Source organism: Neoarius graeffei, chromosome 1 (assembly GCF_027579695.1).
Source record: "Neoarius graeffei isolate fNeoGra1 chromosome 1, fNeoGra1.pri, whole genome shotgun sequence".
In the NCBI taxonomy this organism is placed as follows: domain Eukaryota; kingdom Metazoa; phylum Chordata; class Actinopteri; order Siluriformes; family Ariidae; genus Neoarius; species Neoarius graeffei.
In genome coordinates this window covers 33,107,002-33,133,281 of record NC_083569.1, presented here as the reverse complement: position 1 = coordinate 33,133,281, position 26,280 = coordinate 33,107,002, and the positions used below count along the sequence as shown (strand labels likewise).

At 41.7% G+C, this 26,280-nt stretch overlaps 1 protein-coding gene across 2 annotated transcripts in view; it reads left to right on the top strand.

Moving 5' to 3' along the window:
* Positions 1–445: 445 nt before the first annotated feature.
* cacybp (calcyclin binding protein) overlaps positions 446–26,280 on the top strand; it is a 32,375-nt gene continuing 6,540 nt past the window's right edge. Inside the window, exons 1-5 of one of the 2 annotated variants that reach the window (XM_060922764.1) lie at positions 446–605; positions 12,495–12,708; positions 12,812–12,908; positions 17,515–17,614; positions 17,724–17,818. In XM_060922764.1, the coding sequence (XP_060778747.1) occupies positions 588–605; positions 12,495–12,708; positions 12,812–12,908; positions 17,515–17,614; positions 17,724–17,818 (524 nt within the window). In that variant the 5' untranslated portion in view covers positions 446–587. Of the gene's footprint in view, positions 606–8,215; positions 8,313–12,494; positions 12,709–12,811; positions 12,909–17,514; positions 17,615–17,723; positions 17,819–26,280 lie in introns of those variants that run through there. The other variant, XM_060922755.1, reaches the window with a different exon arrangement.

The window sequence follows — 26,280 nt, the reverse complement described above, 5'->3', positions numbered from 1 at the left end:
AAAGTCACTTTTAGTAAAAACTGGCACATCTCACCCCACTCTCCCCTACCTCTTTAAATTTAGGGGAAATGATAAATGAAGCTTATTAATCTTATGTAAATGTATCTATAAGTTTAGAATTAGTCACCAAGCATTTAGTGTTGCTTAAATCTTAACGTTTTTATTTTCTGTTGAATATATTTTTATGCAACAGGAAGAACTCGCTGCCTTTTATTTTGAAATTTGGTTTGTGTGCCCGCGCGCGCGTGTGATTGATTGGTTGATTAAAAATAATTGTTTTTGAATATTTATTTCTAGTAATCTTATATATCTGCAGTGATGTGTTTGTTTGGGTTTTTTTTCGTTCAGCTGTTCTTTTAATCAGCGTATGGAATAAAAATATTGAAGCAACTTTTACTTTGTTACGGAACCGGAAGTATCGCAGCAGAGCAGAATCTTTCTAGAAAAGCGGTGACACTGCACATGCGCCTACTGTGGAGTTTGCTGTTTACGATCCTGCGTGTTGTAGTTTGAATATTATCGTTTTATTTGTGTTTATCCGATAAAATACATTTAAGGAAACGCTTCTTTTTAAAGCAGACACAGTTATGGACCTTAGTGAACAGGTATGATGATGATTTGTGGCACTGAATGGCTGATGTTGTTGTAGTTGTGTGTGATGGTTATAGCTGACTGTTGGTGTGTTTCACAGACCGTTTGGAGGAAAGCTGTGCTCTGTGGTAGTGTTACAAACTAATATTATTGATTCAGCTGAGTTAGGTATTAACTCGTTATATTAATGCTAGATTTGAAGGAAATACGTTTTGAGAGAGACAGTGTGGATGGATGGAGGCATTGAAAGAGAAAGGAAGTGAGAGAGGGGGGTTGCACACAGTTTAGACACAAATACATTGGAAAAATACGGTAGGTGTGTAAGTTGAAGCTATTGAGAGAAGTAAAGAAATGGATAGATACAGTGCTGAGCATAAATGAGTACACCCCTTTTGAAAAGTAACATTTTAAACAATATCTCAATGAACACAATTTCCAAAATGCTGAAAATGTAATATAACATTTGTTTAACTTGCACTACCGTTCAAAAGTTTGGGGTCACTTTGAAATGTCCTTATTTTTGAAAGAAAAGCACTGTTCTTTTCAATGAAGATCACTTTAAACTAATCAGAAATACACTCTATACATTGCTAATGTGGTAAATGACTATTCTAGCTGCAAATGTCTGGTTTTTGGTGCAATATCTCCATAGGTGTATAGAGGCCCATTTCCAGCAACTCTCACTCCAGTGTTCTAATGGCACAATGTGTTTGCTCATTGCCTCAGAAGGCTAATGGATAATTAGAAAACCCTTGTACAATCATGTTAGCACAGCTGAAAACAGTTGAGCTCTTTAGAGAAGCTATAAAACTGACCTTCCTTTGAGCAGATTGAGGCTACATCCACACGACAACGGCAACGAGATGTTATTTAAAAACATATCGCGTCCAAATGGGCAACGATCAGTAAAATATCAGGTCCATATGGCAACGCAATGCTTGCTGAAAACGATGCAATACACATGCCACACCTCTAGGGGCGCTGTAAGACGGTCCCTTTGGAGACACCAGAAGAATAGAAGTAAGGACGCATGCGCATAAACTATTATGCGCGAGACTTCATATTAGCCACAAAGTCAGGAAAATCTGTTCGTAAAATTACATTATAATGACCAAATACAATGAAAAGTATTTTTCCAGTCTCACCTGTGAAAGGTAATCCCATGTGATCTCGTTTGGACGGCAAACCTGTTGGTACAGTTAAACGCAGCTAATCTTTATTCTCCGCTTTGACCTATCCAATATGGCGGCGAGGATAACGTATGATTCTACGCGGAAGGCGGCGTCTTTAATGGTCCGGAATAAATTGAATGCTACACGTTGATGGATTAATTTGTTGTTTCTCACCTGTGAAAGGTAATCCCATGTGATCTCCTTTGGACGGTAAACCTGTTGGTACAGTTAAACGCAGCACATGAATCTTTATTCTCCGCTTTGACCTATCCAATATGGCGGCGAGGATGACGTATGATTCTACGCGGAAGGCGGCGTCTTTAATGGTCCGGAATAAATTGAATGCTACACGTTGATGGATTAATTTGCTCTTCTACGCCCTTTTTGAGGAATGTATTGTAGGACTTAAACCAACATCTGAAGAGGTGAGATCGCTCCTTTTTTTTTTCCTATTTTTGCTGGCGGGATTGACTCTGCCCTAAGGGCAGAGTCTCTCTCTCTCTCTCTCTCTCTCTCTCTCTCACCTTGCACCATTACACAATAAATATTCACAGTGAAAATATTTTGTAAGCGCGTTTCATGAACCAAGTTATAGGATTTGTTGACAACTTGCATCGAGTTCATTACACTTCTACCCGGCGTGAAGCACTCAGTCATGTGGTTGTGACGTCATCGTAAACAAATCCGTTCTACTCATCCAGACGACTTCACAACGGCAACGTTGCCAGATCTTTCCACTCTGGAACCCGTTCTCAAAAAGATTGCGTTTTGGGCACCCAAAACGCCGGTGCCGTGTGGACGCCAGGCCGAAATGATAAGCAATTGTATCAGAGTCACCTGAATCCGTTGCCGTGTAGACAGGGCCTGAGTTTCTGGAGCATCACATTTGTGGGGTCGATTAAATGCTCAAAATGGCCAGAAAAATGTCTTGACTATATTTTCTATTCATTTTACAACTTATGGTGGTAAATAAAAGTGTGACTTTTCATGGAAAACACAAAATTGTCTGGGTGACCCCAAACTTTTGAATGGTAGTGTATAACGTGAAAGTAAGGTTAATAGTATAAACTTAGATTACACATTTTTTTCAGTTTTACTCAAATTAGGGTAGTACAAAAATGAGTACACCCCACAACCAAAACTACTACATCTAGTACTTTGTATGGCCTCCATGATTTTTAATGACAGCACCAAGTCTTCTAGGTATGGAATGAACAAGTTGGTGACATTTTGCAACATCAATCTTTTTCCATTCTTCAACAATGACCTCTTTTAGTGACTGGATGCTGGATGGAGAGTGATGCTCAACTTGTCTCTTCAGAATTCCCCATAGGTGTTCAATTGGGTTCAGATCAGGAGACATACTTGGCCACTGAATCACTTTCACCCTGTTCTTCTTCAGAAATCCAACAGTGGCCTCAGATGTGTGTTTAGGATCATTGTCATGTTGGAAAAGTGCACAAGGACCAAGGGCACAGAGTGATGGTAGCATCTTCTCTTTCAGTATAGAGCAATACGTCTGTGAATTCATGATGCCATCAATGAAATGCAGGTTATACAGTGAGAGGGAGGTTATACAGAGTTTAAACATGCATACATTAAGAAAGAGATGGGCAAGTTGAAGATATTGAGAGACAGAAGTTAAAAAAATGGATAGCTGGATAGACATCCATACTGTGGATGGATGGATAGTGATTGAAAGACAGATGGAGTGAGAGGGGGTTATACAGGGATTAGACACACACAATGAAGAGAGATGGGTATGTTGAAGATATTGAGGGGCAGAAGTAAAGAAATGGGTCGATCAATTTTGTAGGGAGGTGGATGGATGGATAGTAATTGAAATGCAGAGGAAATGAGTGAGGGGTTATACAGAGTTTAGACAAATAAATGAAGAAAGAGATGGGTAAGTTGAAGATCTTGAGAGAAGAAAAAAATGGATAGATTGATTCTGTAGATAGCTGGATGGTGATTGAAAGGCAGAGGGAGTGAGAGGGGGATTATACAAAATTTAGACATAAATACATGAAAGATGGGCAAGTTGAAGATATTGAGAGACAGAAGTTTAAAAAAAATGGATGGCTGGATGGACTGATACTGTGGGTGGGTGGATGGATGAATAGTGATTGAAAGACATGAAGTGAGAGGGGATTATACAGAAGTTAGACACAAATAAAATGAGAGATGGGTATGTTGAAGCTATTGAGAGAAGTAAAGAAGTGGATAGATATTGTAGATGGATGGATGGTGATTGAAAGGCAGAGGGAATGAAAGGAGGATTATACAGAATTTAGACATAAATACATGAAAGATGGGCAAGTTGAAGATATTGAGAGACAAGTTTAAAAAAAATGGATGACTGGATAGACATCCAGACTGGATGGATGAATAGTGATTGAAAGACAGATGGGGTTATCCAGAGATTAGAGACAAATAAAATGAAGAAAGAGATGGGTAAGTTGAAGCTATTGTGAGAAGTAAAGAAATGGATAGATATTGTAGATGGAAGGATGGGTGATTTTAGAATGATTGAAAGACGGAAGGAGTGAGAGGGGGTTATACAGAGTTTACACATTAAGGAAGAGAGAGGTAAGTTGAAGCTACTGAGAGACAAGTAAAGGAATGGATAGATACGGTAGATGGATGGCATCTTGTTTCAGCAGTTGAATCGACAGAAGAGATTTGGCAGTCCTACCTTAAAAGTTGAAGCAGCAGTAAAATCAGTGGTTTGCTCTGGAAGGATGGAGGGATAAGTGAGAGAGATGAGTATCATTAGTATGAAAAGCAGTTGAGCGATGTACTGTTGCAGTTGAATCCATATACCAGGTTTCATGACTCTAATTTGAGAGGTAGAAGTAATAAAATCAGTGGGCTCTAATGGGAGGATGGAGGGATGAAAAATGGAGAGAAAGAGGAGCAGAGGAAAGGTTATGCTGTGTTTATGTAAGGTAGTTTGTAAGCTAATGACCTTTATCACTTCAGTGGTCCCAGCTTTGAATTTCAAAGAGCAGTTAGACATTGAAAAATGAACTGAAGTCAATGGGAGGAAAAGTGAGGGACTGGGGGTGAGGAGCCAGAAAGCAGGAGAGTGGGCGAGGAAAAGAGGTGGAGTGTATAGTACAGTAGTATTGTCCAGAACATGTCTAGTAAGTTTGGAAGGGAGGCTGTTCTTTCAAAAATGAACTAAAAGGGAGCAGTAGGAAAATTTTCCATTCAGAGTCTGGGGGGGGGAATGGATGAAAGTGGAATATGAAAATGACAAGTGTCATTTACAAGTTCTGCACAACAAAGTTTCTATGTTTCAAGCTGAATTAATCACACAAAATCACTGAGAAGAAGCAGCCTGGGGATAACAATATAGTGCTTTGCAAACACTAATAAACCTGGAAGTTATTAATCTCCGAAAATGAAGAGCCTTTTTTTTTTTTTGTGATTTTACAAATTTGAATTTATCTTCCATAAATTGCTGAAGAAAATGTCGCAGGTATGGGTCACAATGTTTAAAAAAAAAAAAAAAAAAAAAAATATATATATATATATATATATATATACACACACACACACAATATTGTGTGCAAAAGTTTTGAGACTGACACACATTTTGGTTTTCACAAAGTTTTTTCTGCTTCACTGTTTTTAGATCTTTTTGTCAGATGTTTCTATGGTATACTGAAATACAATTATAAGCATTTCATAAGTTTCAAAGGCTTTTGACAAATACATCCAGTGTATGCAAAGAGTCAATATTTACAGTGTTGACCCTTCTTTTTCAAGACCCCTGCAACTGGCCCTGGCATGCCGGATATCAGCTTCTGGGCCAAATCCTGACTGATGGCAACCCATTCTTGCATAATCAGCGTTTGGAGTTCATCACAACTTTTGGGTTTTGGTTTGTCCACCAGCTTTTTGAGGATGGACCACAGGTTTTCGATGGGATTAAGATCTGGGGAGTTTCCTGGCCATGGACCCAAAATTTCAATGTTTTGTTCCCCAAGCCACTTAGTTATCACTTTTGTCTTGTTCATCACCAAATTGCTCCTGGATCGTTGGGAGAAGTTGCTCTTGGAGGATGTTTTGATACCATTCTTTATTCATGGCAGTGTTCTTAGGCAGAATTGTGAGTGAGCCCACTCCCTTGGATGAGAAGCAACCCCACACATGAATAGTCTCAGGATGCTTGACTGTTGGCATGACACAGGACTCATGGTAGCACACACCTTTCTTTCTCTGGACAATCATTTTTCCAGATGTCCCAAACAGTCTGAAGGGAGCTTCATCAGAGAAAATAACCTTACCTCAGTCCTCTGCAGTCCAATCCCTGTACTTGCTGCAGAATGTCAGTCTGTCCTTGATTGATTTTTTTTTTTTTCTTGGAGAGAAGTGGCTTCTTTGCTGCTCTTCTTGACACCAGGTCATCCTCCAAATGTCTTCACCTCACTGTGCATGCAGATGCACTCACACCTGCCTGCTGCCATTCCTGAGCAAGTTCTGGACTGGTGGTGACCTGATCCCGTAGCTGAATCCTCTTTAGGAGACTGTCCTGGCACTTGCTGGACTTTCTTGGGCACCCTGAAGCCGTCTTCACAGCAATTGAACAAACAAACAAAAGCCCAAAAATTGTGATAAACTCCCAACACTGATTATGCAAGAATGGGTTGCCATCACTCAGGATTTGGCCCAGAAGCTTATATCCAGCATGCCAGGGCAGGAGTCTTGAAAAAGGGTCAACACTGTGAATATTGACTCTTTGCCTAAAGTTGATGTATTTTGTCAATAAAAGCCTTTGAAACTTATGAAATGCTTATAATTGTACTTCGGAAAACCATAGAAACCTCTGACAAAAAGATCTAAAAACACTGAAGTAGCAAACAGTGTGAAAACCAACATTTGTGTCCGTCTCAACTTTTGGCCATGACTATATACATAAATGAATAATGAGGGGGTTTTGTATCAGCATACAGTAAATCCTCTAATACTGGCCTGTATTCCATTACTGGCCGGGACTCTAATATTGGCCGGTCTCGCTGTCGGAGGAGGTAAATAATGGCCGGACTCTAATACAGGCCAGGGCTATAACCAACGATGTTTCTGAGATCATAGTGGCCTTACACAATCGTTCCGATCTGAAAGACAATTGTGATCAGTGGCGCCGCCAGGCGTATGGCCGTACGCACTAGGCGTACCTTGGGGAGAGAGATTTTTTTTTTAAATTATAATTGTTACCTGAATGCTTTGACAATGCAACATAATTTGAGAGAGAGAGAGAGAGAGAGAGAGACACGTGTGTGTGCCGGCGCATTTGTGTGCTTCAGGAGTGGGCGGGGTATGCGTGACCAAGAAAGCTCATTGGTCAATGCAGATATACTTTTCTTGCACCACTGAGATTCTCTCCAGTTTTGAGAAACGGAGACAGACAATCGTCAGTAGTCAGAGCTTGTGCGAGAATTTATTGAGAAGCGAGTCAAAAATGAGTAAACGAACCCTGAAACAAACGAGCTTGTTTCAGACTTTTATGAAAAAGTCCAAAAGCAGTGATCCAGGGGTGTCATCTGCTTGCCAGTCCTCTCCAGTATCAGCCAGTAACACGGCACCGGCAGCTTCCACTCCTCCACAACCGAGCAGCAGTACGCTGCAGCTGGATGCTAGCTCAGTTCCTTTGAGGGAATTGCCTTCATCTACCTCTGAGTTTGAAACTAGCCATACATCCAGTGAATTTCATATAAGAACACCTACATCTCCCCATGTCCCTTATGATCAGAAGTAGATGGTTGCTCCACCTTGCTGACAAATGAGCCATCAGATAGCTTTACTAATGAGCCACGAGTCAGCCCGCTATCACTGACATCAGATTTATCAGACATAGGTAAACTTCAACCAGATGCCTTAAAATGTGCACCGGACTCTGTAAAGCTCAATGTCCTACAGAACCGCTTCAAACCAGACAGAGGGTGGGTGGCTCCTTCTACTCTGATTTTCGGTAAATTCAAAAAAATACCTGAGGAGTTTTTCAACGAGTCTCTGTACCCCACGTTGCGCTACAGTGTGTGTCAGAGTCGTGCGTACGGTAGTGCTGAGCAAGTTCACTAGATTCTAATCGAGGCTATAAAGAGTTTGTTTATTGTCGTGTGTAGTTCACATATGTTGTTCAAATATCAGCCTGTGTTCATGGAAGGCTATTGTTAAAGTTCTATCGTTGTTTTGTGTATAAGCCTATAGATCGACTCTTCATAGAAACTGCAGCACGCAAGCGTTTTTTTTTTTTTTTTTGGGGGGGGATTACACCGCTAGTGCGTACCTTACAGTTCAACCCTGCAGGCGCCCCTGATTGTGATTACCGGTAGGTCTGGTGGTAACCAGGCAACCAAGCATCAACCTATTTTATAGGTTCAAATAGACACAAAATCTCGTTTTTATTCATTCCACTGGTAGTCTGTTTTGCTCAAATAGAAATAGAGGCCTGCCTCTAATTCTGGCCTCCTTCCAATAATGGCCTGGACCAAGATGCACTTGAGTGAAATAAAGGCCCCAGCCTATATTAGAGGATTTACGGTAATCCCTTTGCATTATTTGATATCAAATATGAGGTCAATTTTGTGGGGAAAATTAACAGGCTAACTGATTTCAGGTGAAAAACATGAAATAAGGGGGCGGCACGGTGGTGTAGTGGTTAGCGCTGTCGCCTCACAGCAAGAAGGTCCGGGTTCGAGCCCCGTGGCCGGCGAGGGCCTTTCTGTGCGGAGTTTGCATGTTCTCCCCGTGTCCGTGTGGGTTTCCTCCGGGTGCTCCGGTTTCCCCCACAGTCCAAAGACATGCAGGTTAGGTTAACTGGTGACTCTAAATTGACTGTAGGTGTGAATGTGAGTGTGAATGGTTGTCTGTGTCAGCCCTGTGATGACCTGGCGACTTGTCCAGGGTGTACCCCGCCTTTCGCCTGTAGTCAGCTGGGATAGGCTCCAGCTTGCTTGTGACCCTGTAGAACAGGATAAAGCGGCTAGAGATAATGAGATGAGATGAACATCAAATAAACAAAAAACAAGAATCTTCATCAGATTATAGCGTCAACTGATTTTATACCTTATAACCAGCTGTTAAATTGCCTGTGAAATCAATCCATCCATTCATCTTTGATGCTGCTTATCCGTTAGGATTGTGAGGGGAGCTGGAGCCAATCCTCGGTGATTTTGGGAATCTGGGCACGTCTCCAATCTATCACAGGGTTAACACATGCCCCTTTTCCACCAAAGCAGTTCCAGGGCTGGTTCGGGGCCAGTGCTTAGTTTGGAACCAGGTTTTCTGTTTCCACTGACAAAGAACTGGCTCTGGGGCCAGAAAAACCGGTTCCAGGCTAGCACCAACTCTCTGCTGGGCCAGAGGAAAGAACCGCTTACGTCAGCGGGGGGCGGAGTTGTTAAGACAAACAACAATAAGACCGCGAAAGATCGCCATTTTTAAGCGACGAGAAGCAGCAGCTGTACAAACGTGAAGTCATTTATTATTATTGTTGTTGCTGCTGCTGCTTCTTCCGTGTTGTTTTTGCTTCGATATTCGCGCCAAGGTTTATGCAAACGTAGCGACGTAACTGACGTATACAGCGACGTAATGACGTGGCATCGCGAGCTATGGAAAAGCAAACTGGTTCTCAGCTGGTTCGCAAGTTGAACGAGTTGTGAACCAGCACTGGCCCCGAACCAGCCCTGGAACTGATTTGGTGGAAAAGGGGTAACAGAGGCAAACAACTATTCACACTTGCACCCATGAGCAATTTAGAGTAGCCAGTTGACCTAATCCACATGTCTTTGGACTGTGGGAGGAAACCGGCGCACCCGGAGGAAACCCACACAGGCACTAGGAGAACATGCAAACTCTACACAGAAAGGCTCCAGTCAGCTGTGAGGTTTGAATCCAGAACCTCCTTGTTATGAGGCGACTGTGCTCACCGCTGCACCACCATGTTACCCCTTCTGTGAAATCAAGATAGAATTTTTTTTTAATTGTCTGTATTTATTCAAGTTTATATATGCAGCTTTTACCATTGCGCGTGCACTTTTTTTTTTTTTTTTTTTTTTTGTCAGTATATCTCTTATTTGTCATATAGACAAGTCCAAAAATGTGTTTAGTCAGTTCTGTTTAATGTTAGTTTGTCATATATTTGGAAATCTTTATTACATTTAGACAAACAATTTACAAACTTGGGACTCACAGGAGGTCATTGTTTATAACTGTGGATTTTATGCCTTACAGCATTTGGCACATAAATGTACAACCCCGATTCCAAAAAAGTTGGGGCAAAGTACAAATTGTAAATAAAAACGGAATGCAATGATGTGGACGTTTCAAAATTCCATGTTTTATTCAGAATAGAACATAGATGACATATCAAATGTTTAAACTGAGAAAATGTATCATTTAAAGAGAAAAATTAGGTGATTTTAAATTTCATGACAACACATCTCAAAGTTGGGACAAGGCCATGTTTCCCACTGTGAGACATCCCCTTTTCTCTTGACAACAGTCTGTAAACATCTGGGGACTGAGGAGACAAGTTGCTCAAGTTTAGGGATAGGAATGTTAACCCATTCTTGTCTAATGTAGGATTCTAGTTGCTCAACTGTCTTAGGTCTTTTTTGTCGTATCTTCCGTTTTATGATGCGCTAAATGTTTTCTATGGGTGAAAGATCTGGACGGCAGGCTGGCCAGTTCAGTACCCGGACCCTTCTTCTACGCAGCCATGATGCTGTAATTGATGCAGTATGTGGTTTGGCATTGTCATGTTGGAAAATGCAAGGTCTTCCCTGAAAGAGACGTCGTCTGGATGGGAGCATATGTTGCTCTAGAACCTGGATATACCTTTCAGCATTGATGGTGTCTTTCCAGATGTGTAAGCTGCCCATGCCACACGCACTAATGCAACCCCATGCCATCAGAGATGCAGGCTTTTGAACTGAGCGCTGATAACAACTTGGGTCGTCCTTCTCCTCTTTAGTCCGAATGACACGGCGTCCCTGATTTCCATAAAGAACTTCAAATTTTGATTCGTCTGACCACAGAACAGTTTTCCACTTTGCCACAGTCCATTTTAAATGAGCCTTGGCCCAGAGAAGATGTCTGCGCTTCTGGATCATGTTTAGATAAGGCTTCTTCTTTGAACTATAGAGTTTTAGCTGGCAACGGCGGATGGCACGGTGAATTGTGTTCACAGATAATGTTCTCTGGAAATATTCCTGAGCCCATTTTGTGATTTCCAATACAGAAGCATGCCTGTATGTGATGCGGTGCCGTCTAAGGGCCCGAAGATCACGGGCACCCAGTATGGTTTTCCGGCCTTGACCCTTAGACACAGATTCTTCCAGATTCTCTGAATCTTTTGATGATATTATGCACTGTAGATGATGATATGTTCAAACTCTTTGCAATTTTACACTGTCGAACTCCTTTCTGATATTGCTCCACTATTTGTCGGCGCAGAATTAGGGGGATTGGTGATCCTCTTCCCATCTTTACTTCTGAGGCTACGTTTACATTACGTCGAATCAGCGGATCATCAGATTAACGTTCTTAAAACGATTCGCGTTTACACTAAAACCGTTAGCCGTGCACACAGCAACGCCAATACGCGGATACGCTAATCACATGACTTTAGACGGCGCGTAACATGATCCCAGTGCATTTCAGACGGCGCGTAACATGATCCCAGTGCATTTAGGGCATGCGCAAGGCTCACCACTTGCAAGTAGAAGGATGGCAAGCCGCGCAAGGCTCACCACTTGCAAGTAGAAGGATGGCAAGCCTAATACACGGATACGCTCGGCTCCGCAGGCATCCTGCGCTCCAAATCACTCCGCCCTGAACAGCGAGTGCCCTCTGGAGGGTGCGCACTCCGGCCCTGCGCAGCTCACACAGCGCGCGAGTGAAGTGAACAAGCCACGATTCGGGACTGAGCCGCTGTGTGTGTGATCCCAGCGCATATCACTTACTACTTGCAAGTGGAAGGATGGCAAGCCTAAAGACAATCATAACTACACAATGGGCAGTATTTGCATCAGTATTTGCAGTATTTTCATACTTTTATACTCTTTAATGAAAGGTGATACAAGGCGGAAGTCCGCGCCGTTTTTCAGCAGTCGCGTCACATGACCAACGCCAGCGAATCAGGAAGGTGGATGTCACAGTGACCTTGTCCAATGAGACGCCAGCTAGAGCTCAGCACAGTGTATCCGCGTATTCTGAATGTTTACACAGCACCGGAGCTGACACGATCTGGATTGAATACGTGGACGCTGGCGGATTCCCGTTTCCCGGCGTTTCCAGGCGGTTTAATGTAAACGGACAGTGCATCCGCGAAGAAAACGAGACAGATACGGTCTAATGTAAACGTAGCCTGAGAGCCGCTGCCACTCCAAGATGCTCTTTTTATACCCAGTCATGTTAATGACCTATTGCCAATTGACCTAATGAGTTGCAATTTGGTCCTCCAGCTGTTCCTTTTTTGTACCTTTAACTTTTCCAGCCTCTTATTGCCCCTGTCCCAACTTTTTTGAGATGTGTTGCTGTCATGAAATTTCAAAATATCTCACTTTCGACATTTGATATGTTGTCTATGTTCTATTGTGAATAAAATATCAGTTTTTGAGATTTGTAAATTATTGCATTCCGTTTTTATTTACAATTTGTACTTTTGTCCCAACTTTTTTGGAATCGGGGTTGTACTTAATTAATAAACTTGCTGTTCAGATCACAGGACTTGAGAGTGACTTGAAAGAAGTGACGCGGCTCCTGGAGACGTGTGAAAGGAAGCGTGTGCAGGATGTCCTCTCACAGGAGCAGAAAAAGATTGAGAAAGAACTGGCTCAGAAACGGCAACAGAGGGAAGAGCAAGCAAAAAGAGACTCTAGAGACAAAGCAGAAACAACAGTCAAGGGGTACACTGTCAAAATAAGCAATTATGGTGTGTATACTGGTGTCTGGCCTATGCCTAATAAGCCCTCCATTACATTAATCTCAATGCCTCTGTTAATCAGTTTTGTTTTTTGTTTTTTTTCCTGTTACAGGGTGGGACCAGTCAGAAAAATTTGTAAAAGTCTACATCACGTTAAAAGGAGTGCATAAAATCCCTGCTGACAATGTCCAGGTCAGCTTTACAGACCGGTATGTTGCATGTTCAAACTGCTTATGAAGTGCTTGTTATGAACCATCTTGTGTATTAGTACAGCGTTTCTTAAAGATTTCAGATTGATTTTCTATTATCTAACCCAAATTAAATTAAAAAAAAAAGCTTATTTACACTGTTGGTGTAAATCCATGCTGTGGTGCTTTTAATTGTCTCCTTTTTAATACTCCTGATGAAAATGAGACATGGTTTATTAACTGGCAGTAATTATTCAGTTCCATTTTATATACAGTACTGTGCAAAAGTCTGGCACACGTAAAGAAATGCTGTAGACCAAAAATGGCTTAAAAATGAAATGTTGGGTCATTCCGTGCCAACTCACTTAAGGGTCCCCACATCACCGTCTCAGATTTTGCTCAAAAAATTCTATAATCAAGAATCATATGTTTGTACCACACATGCAAAATATTAGCTCCCAATTCATTGTAGTTTTGGAACTACAGGCCTTTGAAATTTTGATGTCAAAATACCACATGACGAAATGGCTCTTTCCCCAACTTCAGAGACCCATAACTTTTTATTGCAGCTATCTAGACAGTTGTGTGTGCAGATTCTTACTGAATGATACCCACTCTTTTCAAATCTGTTGTCAGAAAGCCTCTGAAGGACATACGTTTTGCATAATGGGAAGCCAAAAATGACGTTTTGGCCAAAATCACATAAAATTCATTAAAACTCTAGGGGGCATAGTAGAAATATGAAGCTAGTTAGATTTTTTTCCTCACTACATAGTATTTGTAGGGTTGTTATCTGTTCACAGAAACATATTTTGCCATGAAATTTCAATTCCTGAATTTACAAAAAAAATTTTAACATCTTACGTCCTTTCCGAGGGGGCTAAAATAGGGCATTTTCGCCATCTTATTTGGTCATGTGGCTAGGGGTTTAGGATCTTCAAATTTTTTGTGAAGATGCTCTCATATAAGATGTAACTACTCCCTGATTTTTTTTTTTTTTTAACAAACGCCCCTTGCTTCATATTTTAATAATTTTTTTTGTACATGGACAGTTTCATCATTTTTCACTTTTTTCCACATTCAGAACTCTGTAACTCTAAATTGGAAGATTCCTACTAGCAGCTATTTCAGATTTACATACACTGACATACAAATTTTCATATTTTAGTAGTTGTATGCCCAAGAAATTCATATTTTTCTTTCTATTGGGACCTAAAAACAGCTATTTGGCCAAAAATGACAAAAACGCTGGGCAGCTTTTAATAAACAAGGGAATAATAAAGGGGTGTTTTGCACACAAATTAAGGCTTATAAGAACCTAATCTAGGCATACACATTTCCTGAACAACTTTTTCTGTATTGTATATTATTTTTTGCAATTAGAAAATTTTAGGTATAATTGCAATTTTTGTTGAATATCCTTGGAAAATATAGAAAAATAACAACAAAATTCTGGAGTAGTATTTTTTATATACTTCAAGGTTGTGTAAGCACAAAACATTTAGCAATGAGGTTTTATTTACATATTAACACATTCAATGATCCATGATCATGATGTTGAAAAACATCACAAGATTTGTACATAATTTAAAGTCAAATATGGGCATCCGTGATAATGGGTAATTCATTCACAGGCAGTACAGTTTCATGTGATGTGCTAAGACACTCATAAACTGTCATCTAGTAGTACATAAGTTAAAACTTAAGTCTTTCACAAGTTTGAAGTCATCCTCTGTTAGTTGGTAATGGCGTCCCCCACTTTTTATGTTTGGGGCCTCTACCACACAAAGGACATGAAGCAAAGGCACCCAACATTCATCTTTCCTGCTTTGTGGTGGCCATGAGAATGTGTTGCCTCGTCCTTGTCTCATGAAATTGACATACACATCATTTTCTTCTTCATTTCTGGTGACAATATTTCCAATGTACCATTTTCTGTCATAAACACAGGCAATATATTTGCCTGGCTGGTACATATTTGGTGCAGATTGGGACATTTGGCTTGGGGCCTGTAACTGGGACTGTAAAACTGGTGTGGTTTCAGGTCCTATGTCCACTACCGATGATGGTACCACATCAGAAGAAACCCTTCTCATCTCCAGCTGAGTGGGTGCAATTGGGCAGAAGCTGTGATGAGATCTTGTTCCAGGATAGAAAAAGTCACCACATCTTTAATTTGAGGAAAATAGCCCATTCCCTCCAGAACTTGAAAAATATCAAGTCAACATTTTTGTCATTTTTGGCCAAATAGCTGTTTTTAGGTCCCAATAGAAAGAAAAATATGAATTTCTTGGGCAGACTACTACTAAAATATGAAAATTTGTATGTCAGTGTATGTAAATCTGAAATAGCTGCTAGTAGGAATTTTCCAATGTAGAGTTACAGAGTTCTGAATGTGGAAAAAAGTGAAAAATGATGAAACTGTCCATGTACAAAAAAAATTATTAAAATATGAAGCAAGGGGCGTTTGTTAAAAAAAATCAGGGAGTAGTTACATCTTATATGAGAGCATCTTCACAAAAAACTAGAAGATCCTAAACCCCTAGCCACATTAACAAATAAGATGGCAAAAATGCCCTATTTTAGCCCCCTCGGAAAGGACGTAAGATGTTAAAAAATTTTTTAAAAATTCAGGAATATAATTTTCATCGCAAAATATGTTTCTGTGAACAGATAACAACCCTACAATTACTATGTAATGAGGAAAAAAATCTAACTAGTTTCATATTTCTACTAGGCCCCTTTGAGTTTTAATGAATTTTAAGCGATTTTGGCCAAAATGCCATTTTTGGCTTCCTATTATGCAAAAAGTATGTCTTTCAGAGGCTTTCTGGCAACAGATTTGAAAAGAGTGGGTATCATTCAGTAAGAATCTGCACACACAACTTTCTAGATAGCTGCAATAAAAAGTTATGGGTCTCTGAAGTTGGGGAAAGAGCCAATTTCGACGTGGTGTTTTGACATCAATATTTCAAAGGCCTGTAGTTCCAAAACTACAACATAATTGGGGGCTAATATTTTGCATGTGTGGTACAAACATATGATTCTTGATTAGAGAATTTTTTGAGTAAAATCTGAGACGGTGATGTGGGGGAGTTCCTGAAATTTAGGTGAGTTGGCACGGAATGACCCTGTTTCAACATTTAAAAAAAAATACTGTAAACAGCAGTAAGCTATAATAAATGAAACAAATTCAATGTTTGGTGTGAGACGACCCTTTGCTTTAAAAACAATAGTAGTTAGTGAGTGCAGTTTTATAAGGAAATGAGCTGTAGGTTTTACTGACCATCTTACAGAACCAGTAACAGTTCTTCTGGGCACTTTGACTGTCATACTTGCTTTTAATTTTGCAATAAAAACCCAGTAGCCTGAATTCTGTGTTTTTTAAATCTCCTGCACAAAGAAAGTTTGGCGGGGGATATAGAAACAGGTTCTGGCTGTCCAGTCACGTTTTCGTTTCTGGGCCATATCTTTTTTTGTTTTTTTTAAGATTTTTTTGGGGGCTTTTTCCACCTTTTATTGGATAGGACAGTGTAGAGACAGGAAATGAGTAGGAGAGAGACGGGGAGGGATCGGGAAATGACCTCGGGTCGGAATCGAACCCGGGTCCCTGGATTTATGATATGGCACCTTATCCACCTGAGCCACGACACCCCAGGGGCCATATCTTTTAAAACTACTGAAGACATCTTCATCAAACTTTGTATACATATCAAATATGTGAACTGGTGCCTTTTTGCTATTTTGGATTTTTTTTTGGGGAAAAAAGTATTTTTCAAATTTTTACATAAATAGATTGCTTTTAGAAACGAAGTTAAAATGTTCGTTTCCAGAGCATGTATCCAAAATTATTCCTAGGGATTTGAAACTTGGTGTACATGTTAACAAGGTGATGTAGATGTGCCTTTTTGTACTAAGAAATTTGAGAAATTTTAATTGTTCAAGTTTCCACGGAAACAGTTTCAGACTTGGTCTCTCAGGTTAATCTTAGGGGGGTAGGTTTTGTTTCCGGAGCAGAACTTGAAAATTGAGTGGTACGGTCTTGAAAGTTGGTATATGTGTTGATTAAGTAATGTATATTTGCCTTTTGAGACTAAGAAATGTGAGATTTTAATTTTTAGCTCACCTGGACCAAAGGTCCGATGGGCTTATGCCATGGGCTGCTGAGGTCAGTGTAAAGAGGTAGGGTTGGTTTCATGCAGCAGAACTTGAAAAATGTGACAATATCTTGAAACTTGGTATATAGGGCGGGGGATATAGATGACTGGTTTTTTTTTTTCCCTTTTCTTCCTCCTTTTCCTCCCCTTGTAACATTTAATTTTGTGCTGGAAAACAAACATTTGGAACTCCTAAAATATTTTTGTACTGACTCGATAATGTAGAAGTCATAAAATAGAAATTTATAACAGTTTGTATGGAAAAAAAATAGGCTGCCTAAGACTTTTGCACAGTACTGTATGTTGTAAAGTATAGTGAGCTCAATCTGAAATGTACGATGAACAATATTGGACACTGCCATTTTCCATTATTATTAAGGTCTTGTAATGGAGTCTAAAGATTTTGAGTGCCTCAGTTCATAAATGTGTCTTTTGTGATGAACGATTGAAACCATTTCTGTCTTTTACAGGTCTTTCAATGTGCTTGTTCAAGAGTTGGAGGGAAAAAACTATCAAATGACAGTCAACAACCTCTTGTGGCCCATTGTAGTTGAGGAGAGCAGTAGAAAGGTGTGTCAGTCTGTCCAACACTGAGCGCAATGAGTGTTCTCAGTAGACTACATCTCTTCATTGGTCTTTTATGGTTTGTTTTTTTTTATTTTTTTTTATATAAACACAGGTGAAAACAGACATGGTACTTGTCATGTGCAAAAAGAAGGCAACAAAGAAATGGGAGTGCTTTACACAGGTGGAGAAACAGTCGAAGGAGAAAGAGTGAGTATGGCATTTATACAAGAGAACTTGACTCTGCACATTCCTATCATCATGGACAATTGAAATATGACTGTCTCCTTAGATAGGCATTGCTTGCACTCTCAACATCATGTTTTGAAAACAGCATAAGGGCCATATAAAGTCTGCTAATGAGCTGCGACTAGGCATGTAACGATATATTGTGCAACAGTAAATCACAATACCGTTTTGACACTTCGAATCAATGAAAAAAAAAAATGAATCACAATTATCAGGCTGTGTGAGCTTAGTTTTTCCTAGCTGTAATTGAGTTGTTTCGACAGCAGAGGGTGCATTAACGTACAATAGTGGGAATCGGAATCAAAGAAATCTGAGCTCTCTTTTGACTGCCAAAAGCTAAACAAAAGGGAAGCAAATGCAGGTAATATAAATGTTCAGAATTCTTTATAAAGAAAAGGCCTATTTGTTAACTTTTTTCATTTCTAATTAAAGGAATATTTTAGTTAATAGGCTATTATGTTTTACTCCAACCTTTACAAAAGTGGGTAAATAAATATTGCTGGCTATGAAGAAAATGAAACAAGTGTGTGTGTGCGCGTTAACAAAAGGAATATTTAAGTTGACAAAGAATAAGAAAATGTTGCAATTTCTTAGTTATAAAACGTTTGTTTTTTCAAAAATATCATGGGAAAATCAAATCATGACTCCAATATCATGAATTGAAGGAATCATTACATACCTAGCTGTGACTAACTGTTTCAGGGATAAATCTAACTTTTCAGTGTTATTTGTATGTGCAATATAATATACAACCCCAATTAAAGAAAAAAATTGGGATGCTTTTGTAAAATGTAAATAAAAAGAGAATGCAATGATTTGCAAATCACAAACTATATATTTCATTGAATGTGGTACAAAGACAGCATATCAAACGTTGAAACTGAAATTTTATTGCTTGAAAAATATTTTTTCCATTTTGAATTTGATGCCAGCAACTTGTACCAAAAAAAATTGGGACAGGGTCAGGTTTACCACTTTGTTGTATTACCTCTACTTTTAACAACACTCTGTAAACATTTGGGAACTGTGGAGACCAATTGCTGTAGTTTTGAAAGATAAATGTTGTCCCATTCTTGCCTAATATACAATTTCAATGGTTCAACAGTTCAGGGCTCCCCTTTTGTCGTATTTTTGCACTTCATAATGTGCCAAATATTTTAAATGAGGGACAGGTCTGGATTGCAGGCAGGCCACTTTAGCACCTGGACTGTTTTACTACAGAGCCATGCAGTTGTAATGCATGCAGAATGCTGTTTGACATTGTCTTGCTTAAAGAAGGAAGGCCTCCCCTGGAAAAGAAGTCATTTGGATGGCAGCATATTGCTCTGAAACATGTACATATCATTCACCATTAATGGGGCCTTCGCAGATGTACAAACTACTTGTGCCATGTGCAGTAATGCACCCCTATACTGCTAGCTTTTGAACTGTGCACTGATCAGTCTGATGGTCTGTAACACTTCCCTGATGTGGGTGGAGTACAGAAGCACGGCAGGCGGGAGATGATATTCATACACGCTTATTTAGGCTTTTCAGCTTCACTTGCTGACTCTAGGACGCGCGTGCACAGTCATGTTCTGGTCTGGGGAGCTCTCTGCTCTCTCCCTCCTTTTCCATGTTCCACCATCACTGCAACAAACACACCCAGACACACATTAATTGACAAAAGGTGTAATGACTTGGCCACTCACCTTCCCTGACCCTGCCCTCCATTTACAAACTGACACTTGGCCATGCCCCTGCTGTCACATACCCCCACCACCCGACTCAAGCCGGGGAGCCGTCTGGCCTGCAGCAGCGACCTGCGCCCCTGGCCTGTGGACCACTTTGAATTTAAATGGCTGGAGGGCGAGATGCCAACAGGTGATCCGCGCATTGGCATCCTTCATGCAGTGGAGCCACTGGAGGGCTGCGTGGTCCGAACAGGGGGTGAAGGGGCGCACCAGCAAGTAGTATCGAAAGGTGAGAACTGCCCACTTGATGGCCAGGCACTCCTTTTCAGCGGTGCTGTACTTGCTTTCGTGCATCGAGAGCTTGCGACTAACGTACAGCACGGGACACTCTTTGCCCTCCACCTTCTGGGACAAAACGGCCCCCAGCCCTCTATCTGATGCGTCCGTCTGTAAAATAAAGGGGAGAGAGAAGTCGGGAGTGTAGAAGTGGTCCCCCCACACAGTGCAGCTTTAATTTTAGTGAAAGCCTTTTGGCACTGCTTTGTCCACTGGACCAGATCTGGTGCTCCCTTTTTAGTGAGATCAGTCAGCGGGCTGGTGATGTCCAAATAATTAGGTATGAACCTATGATGGTAGCCAGCCAGCCCCAGGAACTATCTTGCCCCCTTTTTGGTCTTGGGCCTCGAGCAGGCCGCAATCACTGCAGTCTTGTTAATTTGGGGATGCACCTGCCCATGACCCAAGTGGAACCCCAGATACCGTACTTCCACCTGCCCAATCACACACTTTTTCGGGTTAGCTGTGAGATCTGCACACCTCAGCGGCTCTAAGACGGTCCTAAGATGTTCCAGGTGCCGTGGCCAGTCGTTGATATAAATAATGATGTCGAGGTAAGCTGCTGCGTAGGCAGTGTGAGGGTGGAGGATCTTGTCCATGAGCCGCTGGAACGTAGCAGGAGCCCTAAATAACCCAGAAGGAAGTGTGACAAATTGGTGTATTCCAAACAGTGTGGAAAAGGCTGTTTTTTCTCGGGATAGAGGAGTCAAAGGAATCTGCCAATATTCTGCCGTTAAATCCAGCGTTGAAATAAAAGCGAGCAGCACCTAACCGATCAAGCAACTCATCAATGTGAGGCATCGGGTATACATCAAATTTAGACACTGCGTTGAATTTTCTATAGTCCGCATAGAACCGGACTGACCCGTCGGTCTTGGGAACCAGGACCACTGGGCTGCTCCAGGCACTGTGGGACTCCTTGATTAGGTTCATTTTGAGCATGACCTTGAGTTCATCCTGAACTTTTTTGTGTGTGTGTGTTCGGGCAAGCGGTAATGGCGGCTACGCACCACTGCTCCCAGGAGCGTCTGTGAGGTGGGCGCAGTCGAGAAGGGGCAAGAACATGTCGGAAAATTCCTTTTGCAGTTTGGCAATCTCCGTGAGTTCAGCCGGTGAGAGGTGGTCTCCACAAGGAACCAGAGTGATTTGAGGCTGCTTTTTTTTTTTTTCTCTCTTCCCTCCCCCTCCTCCTTAATTTAAAAAAACCTCTGGCCCCAGCTCTACCTTCTCCGGAACTACCAGTGCCATGGGGACCCCCTCGTTCCAACGTTTTAATGGGTTGAAGTGGTAGATTTGCAGTGCCTTGCCCCTATCCATTCGCCTCACCTTATAGTCGACGTCCCCAACTCCCCATGTGATCTCGAAGGGCCCTTGCCATTTGGTGATTTAATTTGGAGCGCGACATGGGCAATAATACGAGTACCTTGTTTCCTGGGAGTAAACTCTCTAAGGCGCACGCCCCTGTCGTACAGCCAGACTTGACATTCTTGTGCCTGCCATAAATTCTCCTGGGTTAAGTGCGTGAGGGTGTGGAGCTTTGCATGCAGGTTGAGAACGTACTGAATTTCATTTTTACTTGGTGACGGTCCCTCCTCCCAGTTTTCTCGTAGCATGTCCAAAATGCCATGCGGCTTACGCCCATATAATAACACAAAGGGTGAAAATCCCATGGGGGCTTCTTGTACTGCAAATAACAGGGACTTGAGCCATTTATCCCAATTATGTGCATCTTCACTTACAAATTCCCAAATTAAGTTTTTGGGTGTCTGATCAAATCGTTCCACTACGCCATCTGTTTTGTGGGTGACAGACACTGGTGCGGCTAGATTTACATTCCAATCCCAATAACCCATACAGTTCGCACAGTGTGCGTGACACAAATGTAGTGCCTTGGTCTGTCAGGATTTCTTTTGGAATCCTGACCTGGGCGATTAACACAGGAGTGCTTCTGCAATATTGCGTTCTGAGAATGCGGAGAGGCACCACTTCCGGATATCGCGTTGCATAGTCCACCAGAACTAAAATAGTGATATCCTTGTGCTGACCAATCTAATGGCCCAACGAGATCCATATCAATCCTTTCGAAAAGGGTCTTGATTAGAGGGAGAAGGCGCAAAAGTGCTTTTGGAATGGCCCCGGGATTTACTAATTGGCATTCGCGGCACGCCGCACACCACTGATGAATGTCCCCATGAATCCCTGGCCACTAGAACTGGGCCATTGTTCGGGCTAGTGTTTTATCCAGCCATGGGATTAAAGTTGAGCTGCATGGAATAAGAGTTCCCTGTGGCTCTTTTGGGACTAACAACTGGGTTATCTGTTCTCTGGTTTGAGTGTCCTGCATCACTCGATACAGCCTCTCCTTAGTAATAGCAAAATATGAGAAGGAGGGTGTCGCATTTGGCTAGAGAGTTTGACCATCGATTACTTTCCCTTGGTCAAATGCATGACGCAGAGTCTCATCTTGCGACTGCTCTAACAGGAAATCCTCAAGGGAATCCCCGAGAGGGGGAGGATGGGCGAGCGGCTCCTCACTCCTCGTATTGCCCTAATGTGGTGCTGACGTAGATGGCTCTGTGACCGCTTCCCCAGTCAATGCCACACTGGGATCTCCCCATGATGTACTAATGCAGGACTCATCCCTTACTATGTGTTCCATCAATCCTTTGAACCCCAGCCAATCAGTCCCCAAAATCAGTGAGTGGGTGAGACGAGGATTAACTGCTGCCTTTATTCTATGCTTTTCTCCCCAAAATAGAATGTGGACAGACACTAATGGGTAGTTGTGAACATCCCCGTACGCACACAGAACCTTCACCACTTGTGCTCTTCACAATGCCTCACCTTGCAACAGGCTTTGGTGGATTGAGGTCTGATTACAGCTGGAATCCACCGATGCGTGATACGTATTCCCTTGCACACTTACCGGTATGCGGTACGTTCCGGCCCAATCAGGGGCGGTCTCTGCCCTGCGGAGCATTGACTCTGGAGATGTCCTGGCTCCCCGTAGTGCCAGCACACCGGCCCAGGCTTCCCATCTGCGCCGGTGTTCTGGGTGCCCCTCACCTGAGGGGGAGAAGACACCAACATGGAAGGGGAAGACTAGAGGACACCATGGGTATGACTGGCCGGCTGGGGGGCAGTCAGCCCATGCCTCCGCGGTGAGGGAACAGGGCGGGGAAGGGAAGGGGGGAGACGAAGAGGAGACATGTCCGCCTGCTGTTGGAACTACTGCCAAATGGTCCTCTGCCAATTCGATGGTTTGTTCCGGTGACACCAGGCAATGACTCAAGACTCACTCCGCCGTTCCTTCTGGAAGTCACGCAATGAACTATTCCAGTGTCACCAGGTCAGTGATTCCCTTGGTGTCATGGTTGTCCATCTTCAGCCACCACGGGCAGGTGTCCTGGAGCTGTTGGCTGAATGCGAACAGCCAGCCAACCTCCTCTAAATTCAGTGTCCGGTAGCGCTGACGATGTTCCAGGGAGCGGCCGACACGCTGCAGGGTGGCTCGCTTCAAGTCAGCATATATGAGCCGGCTTTTGGCGGGGAGCTGCTGTGCAGTGAGCTACAACTCGCCAGTCTACAGCAGAAGTAGGCACGCTGCGCAACCAGCCGCCCCCGTGCTTCAGCCGCTTGCTCAAAGAGCACTAGGAAGGCTTCCGGATCATCATGGGGGCCCATCTTCGTGAGGGTAACGTGGAGAGGGTCTGCTGCGGTGGCAGTCAAGGACCCCACCAATGCAAGCAGGTGCCAGAACACCTGGTGATCTTCCTGCTGGGTGAGCATCAAGGCTTCAAAGCGTTGTTCTTGCTCCTTCCAGAGGGTGATCAGTGATTGATGCTGGTTCTGCTGAGCTGTAGCAAGGGCATGGATGAGATCTTTGAATGGCGAGGACTCCATGGGGTGGTGCCCTTCCGTACTCCCGGGTTTCGGTACTACTGTAACACTTCCCTGATGTGGGTGGAGTACAGAAGCACGGCAGGCGGGAGATGATATTCACACACGCTTATTGAGGTTTTTCAGCTTCACTTGCTCACTCCTAGGACACACGCATGTGCGCATATTATACACGCACTCGCACACAGTTGTGTTCCGGTCTGGGGAGCTCTCTGCTCTCTCCCTCCTTTTCTATGTTCCACCGTTACTGCAACAAACACACACATTTAATTGACAACAGGTGTAATCACTTGGCCACCCCCCTCGCTGCCATATGATCCCTCTCCTCTTATCCTGGGGGACGTGGTGTCCAAGATTTCCAAAAAGAATTTTGATTTGTTAGACAACAGGACTGTTTTCTGTCATATGAATCTGCTTCTGCCAAGAAGCTACAACTATTATAGATGGATCTTCCAGCAGGGCAACGGTCCAAAACATGCATCCGCATCCACAAAATAGTGCAATAACCAGGAAAATCTAGCTTTTTATATCTGTGGCTGAGGATCCTGAAGGATGTGGAGACACTGCGTATTGAGGTGTGATCTTGGATTCTGTTGTGTATTCTCCAATGTCCCCAAGCATTATAAAAGACTCTGTGTCATTATGTGTAAAATGAAGTTGCACAAAGTATTAAATGCAGGGGTGCCAGTAAATGGCATATACTTTTCACAAAACCATATTTTTGGTGCAGTGTTTGTTTGTTTGTTTTTTAAATGGGGACAAAAAAAATTGAAGTTAGATAAATATAACTACTTAATGTAGGGCTTGGTTTCTTTCAATTTTTAGAGCAAGATTAAGCTTATTTTTGTGTCGTTTCCCAAATTCACCAATTCTTACTTGTGAAATTGCCAATAGAGGGCAACATTAAATAAATCTTTTTTTAACACTTTTTTTTTTTTTTTTTAATTGAAATTTTAAAGGCATTTTACCAATGCAAGAATGATAGGTTTTTCTGAAATGACTATCCTTTATGAGACATTGTTTAAAATTAGCATTGTACGTTAATCAGTCAATTTGAAATACTACATTTGTGATTTTGACATGTTTGGATCAAGTATTTGAAATTTTAGTAAGGACAAATTATTAATCACCCGAAGGTGGTGATTAAAGTAGCATCAACTGTAAAGCAAGTTCTTCATGAGCGTATGTATGTAATTGAGGTCTGTAAAGATTGTGAAATTATCTTGAGGGGTGCATTGCAATACAAGAGGCTAGCAACAGAAGATGCTCAAGAACACTAGGGGAAGCATCTCCCAAATTAGTGCTAAATATGACTTAAAAGTAGTATTTACCTTTATTAAAGAAATAAAAGGTGAATTAGAGCTATTGAAATGTTACTTTGTCAGTATCATGGGACTGTGCAAAAATGTTAGGCACTTTAAGTACAAATTTTTGTTATGGATTTTTATTTTATGGCCTTATACACTATTGAATTGGTGCAAAAACATTTTAGAGTTCCAAACATTTGTTTCCCACCACAAAATTAATGCTACAGAAAAATTTTTGTATGTCAGTAAAGAAAGCAGCATATTATCGGGGGGCATAATGAAGGCTACTAGGTTTTGCTGCAAAGATAAGAAACAAGTCTGACAAAGTGTCCAGAAGAACTGTAGCTGTTTCTGCAAGATGCTCAGTAAAACTTGCAGCTCATTTCCTTATAAAACTGTACCTGAGACGACTGTTTGGTTGTTTTGTCATGCAAAGGGTCATCACACCAAATTTTGACTTGTTTCATTTGTTTACTGTTTATAGTATCTTTATGTAGAAACATTTAATTCAAATTATTTTTGAATGCTACACACAGAGTTGCAGTATCAGAAGTTTACAGACCTCGATATTGCCACGACAACATTTGGCTTTCAGTTATTTCCCTGATCTTTTTCTGTGGCAGAATAATTGTACAACATGCATCTTTTAATTTAAAAAAAAAATGGTACGCAAGTTTTAATTTAAGTTTTCTGAAATCGACACTGAGCCAAAACTATACATATATGGTCAAATGTATACATATAGCACACCTAATATTTGGTTAAATGTCCCTCAAGTTTTACCTTGACTTGGTTTGGTTTGCCATCAGCAAGCTTCTGGAAAAATTCTGGTTGCATATTTGTCCACTCTTCGTAGCAGAATTAGTAGTGTTCAATTAAATTTGTGTTTCCTGGCACAGACCCAACTTTGAAGCACAGTCCACATGTTTTCGATAGGGTTGAGGTTAGGACTTGTTTTAAGCTTAATGTTAGACTGCATTATTCAGTCTACAATCAGCTTTGATGTGTTTGGGGACATTGTCCTTTTTGGAACACCCAATTGTGTCCAAGTTTCAACCGTCTAGCTGATTTGTTTGAAGTTATGCTTAAAGTGCTGATGACACGTTTTTGACGTTTTTGGCGATGCTTTATAACATAAGTAATTCCCGATGATCCATATATTAATTCACGAAGGCGCCTATTTTACAAGTTATGATAAACGCGGCTA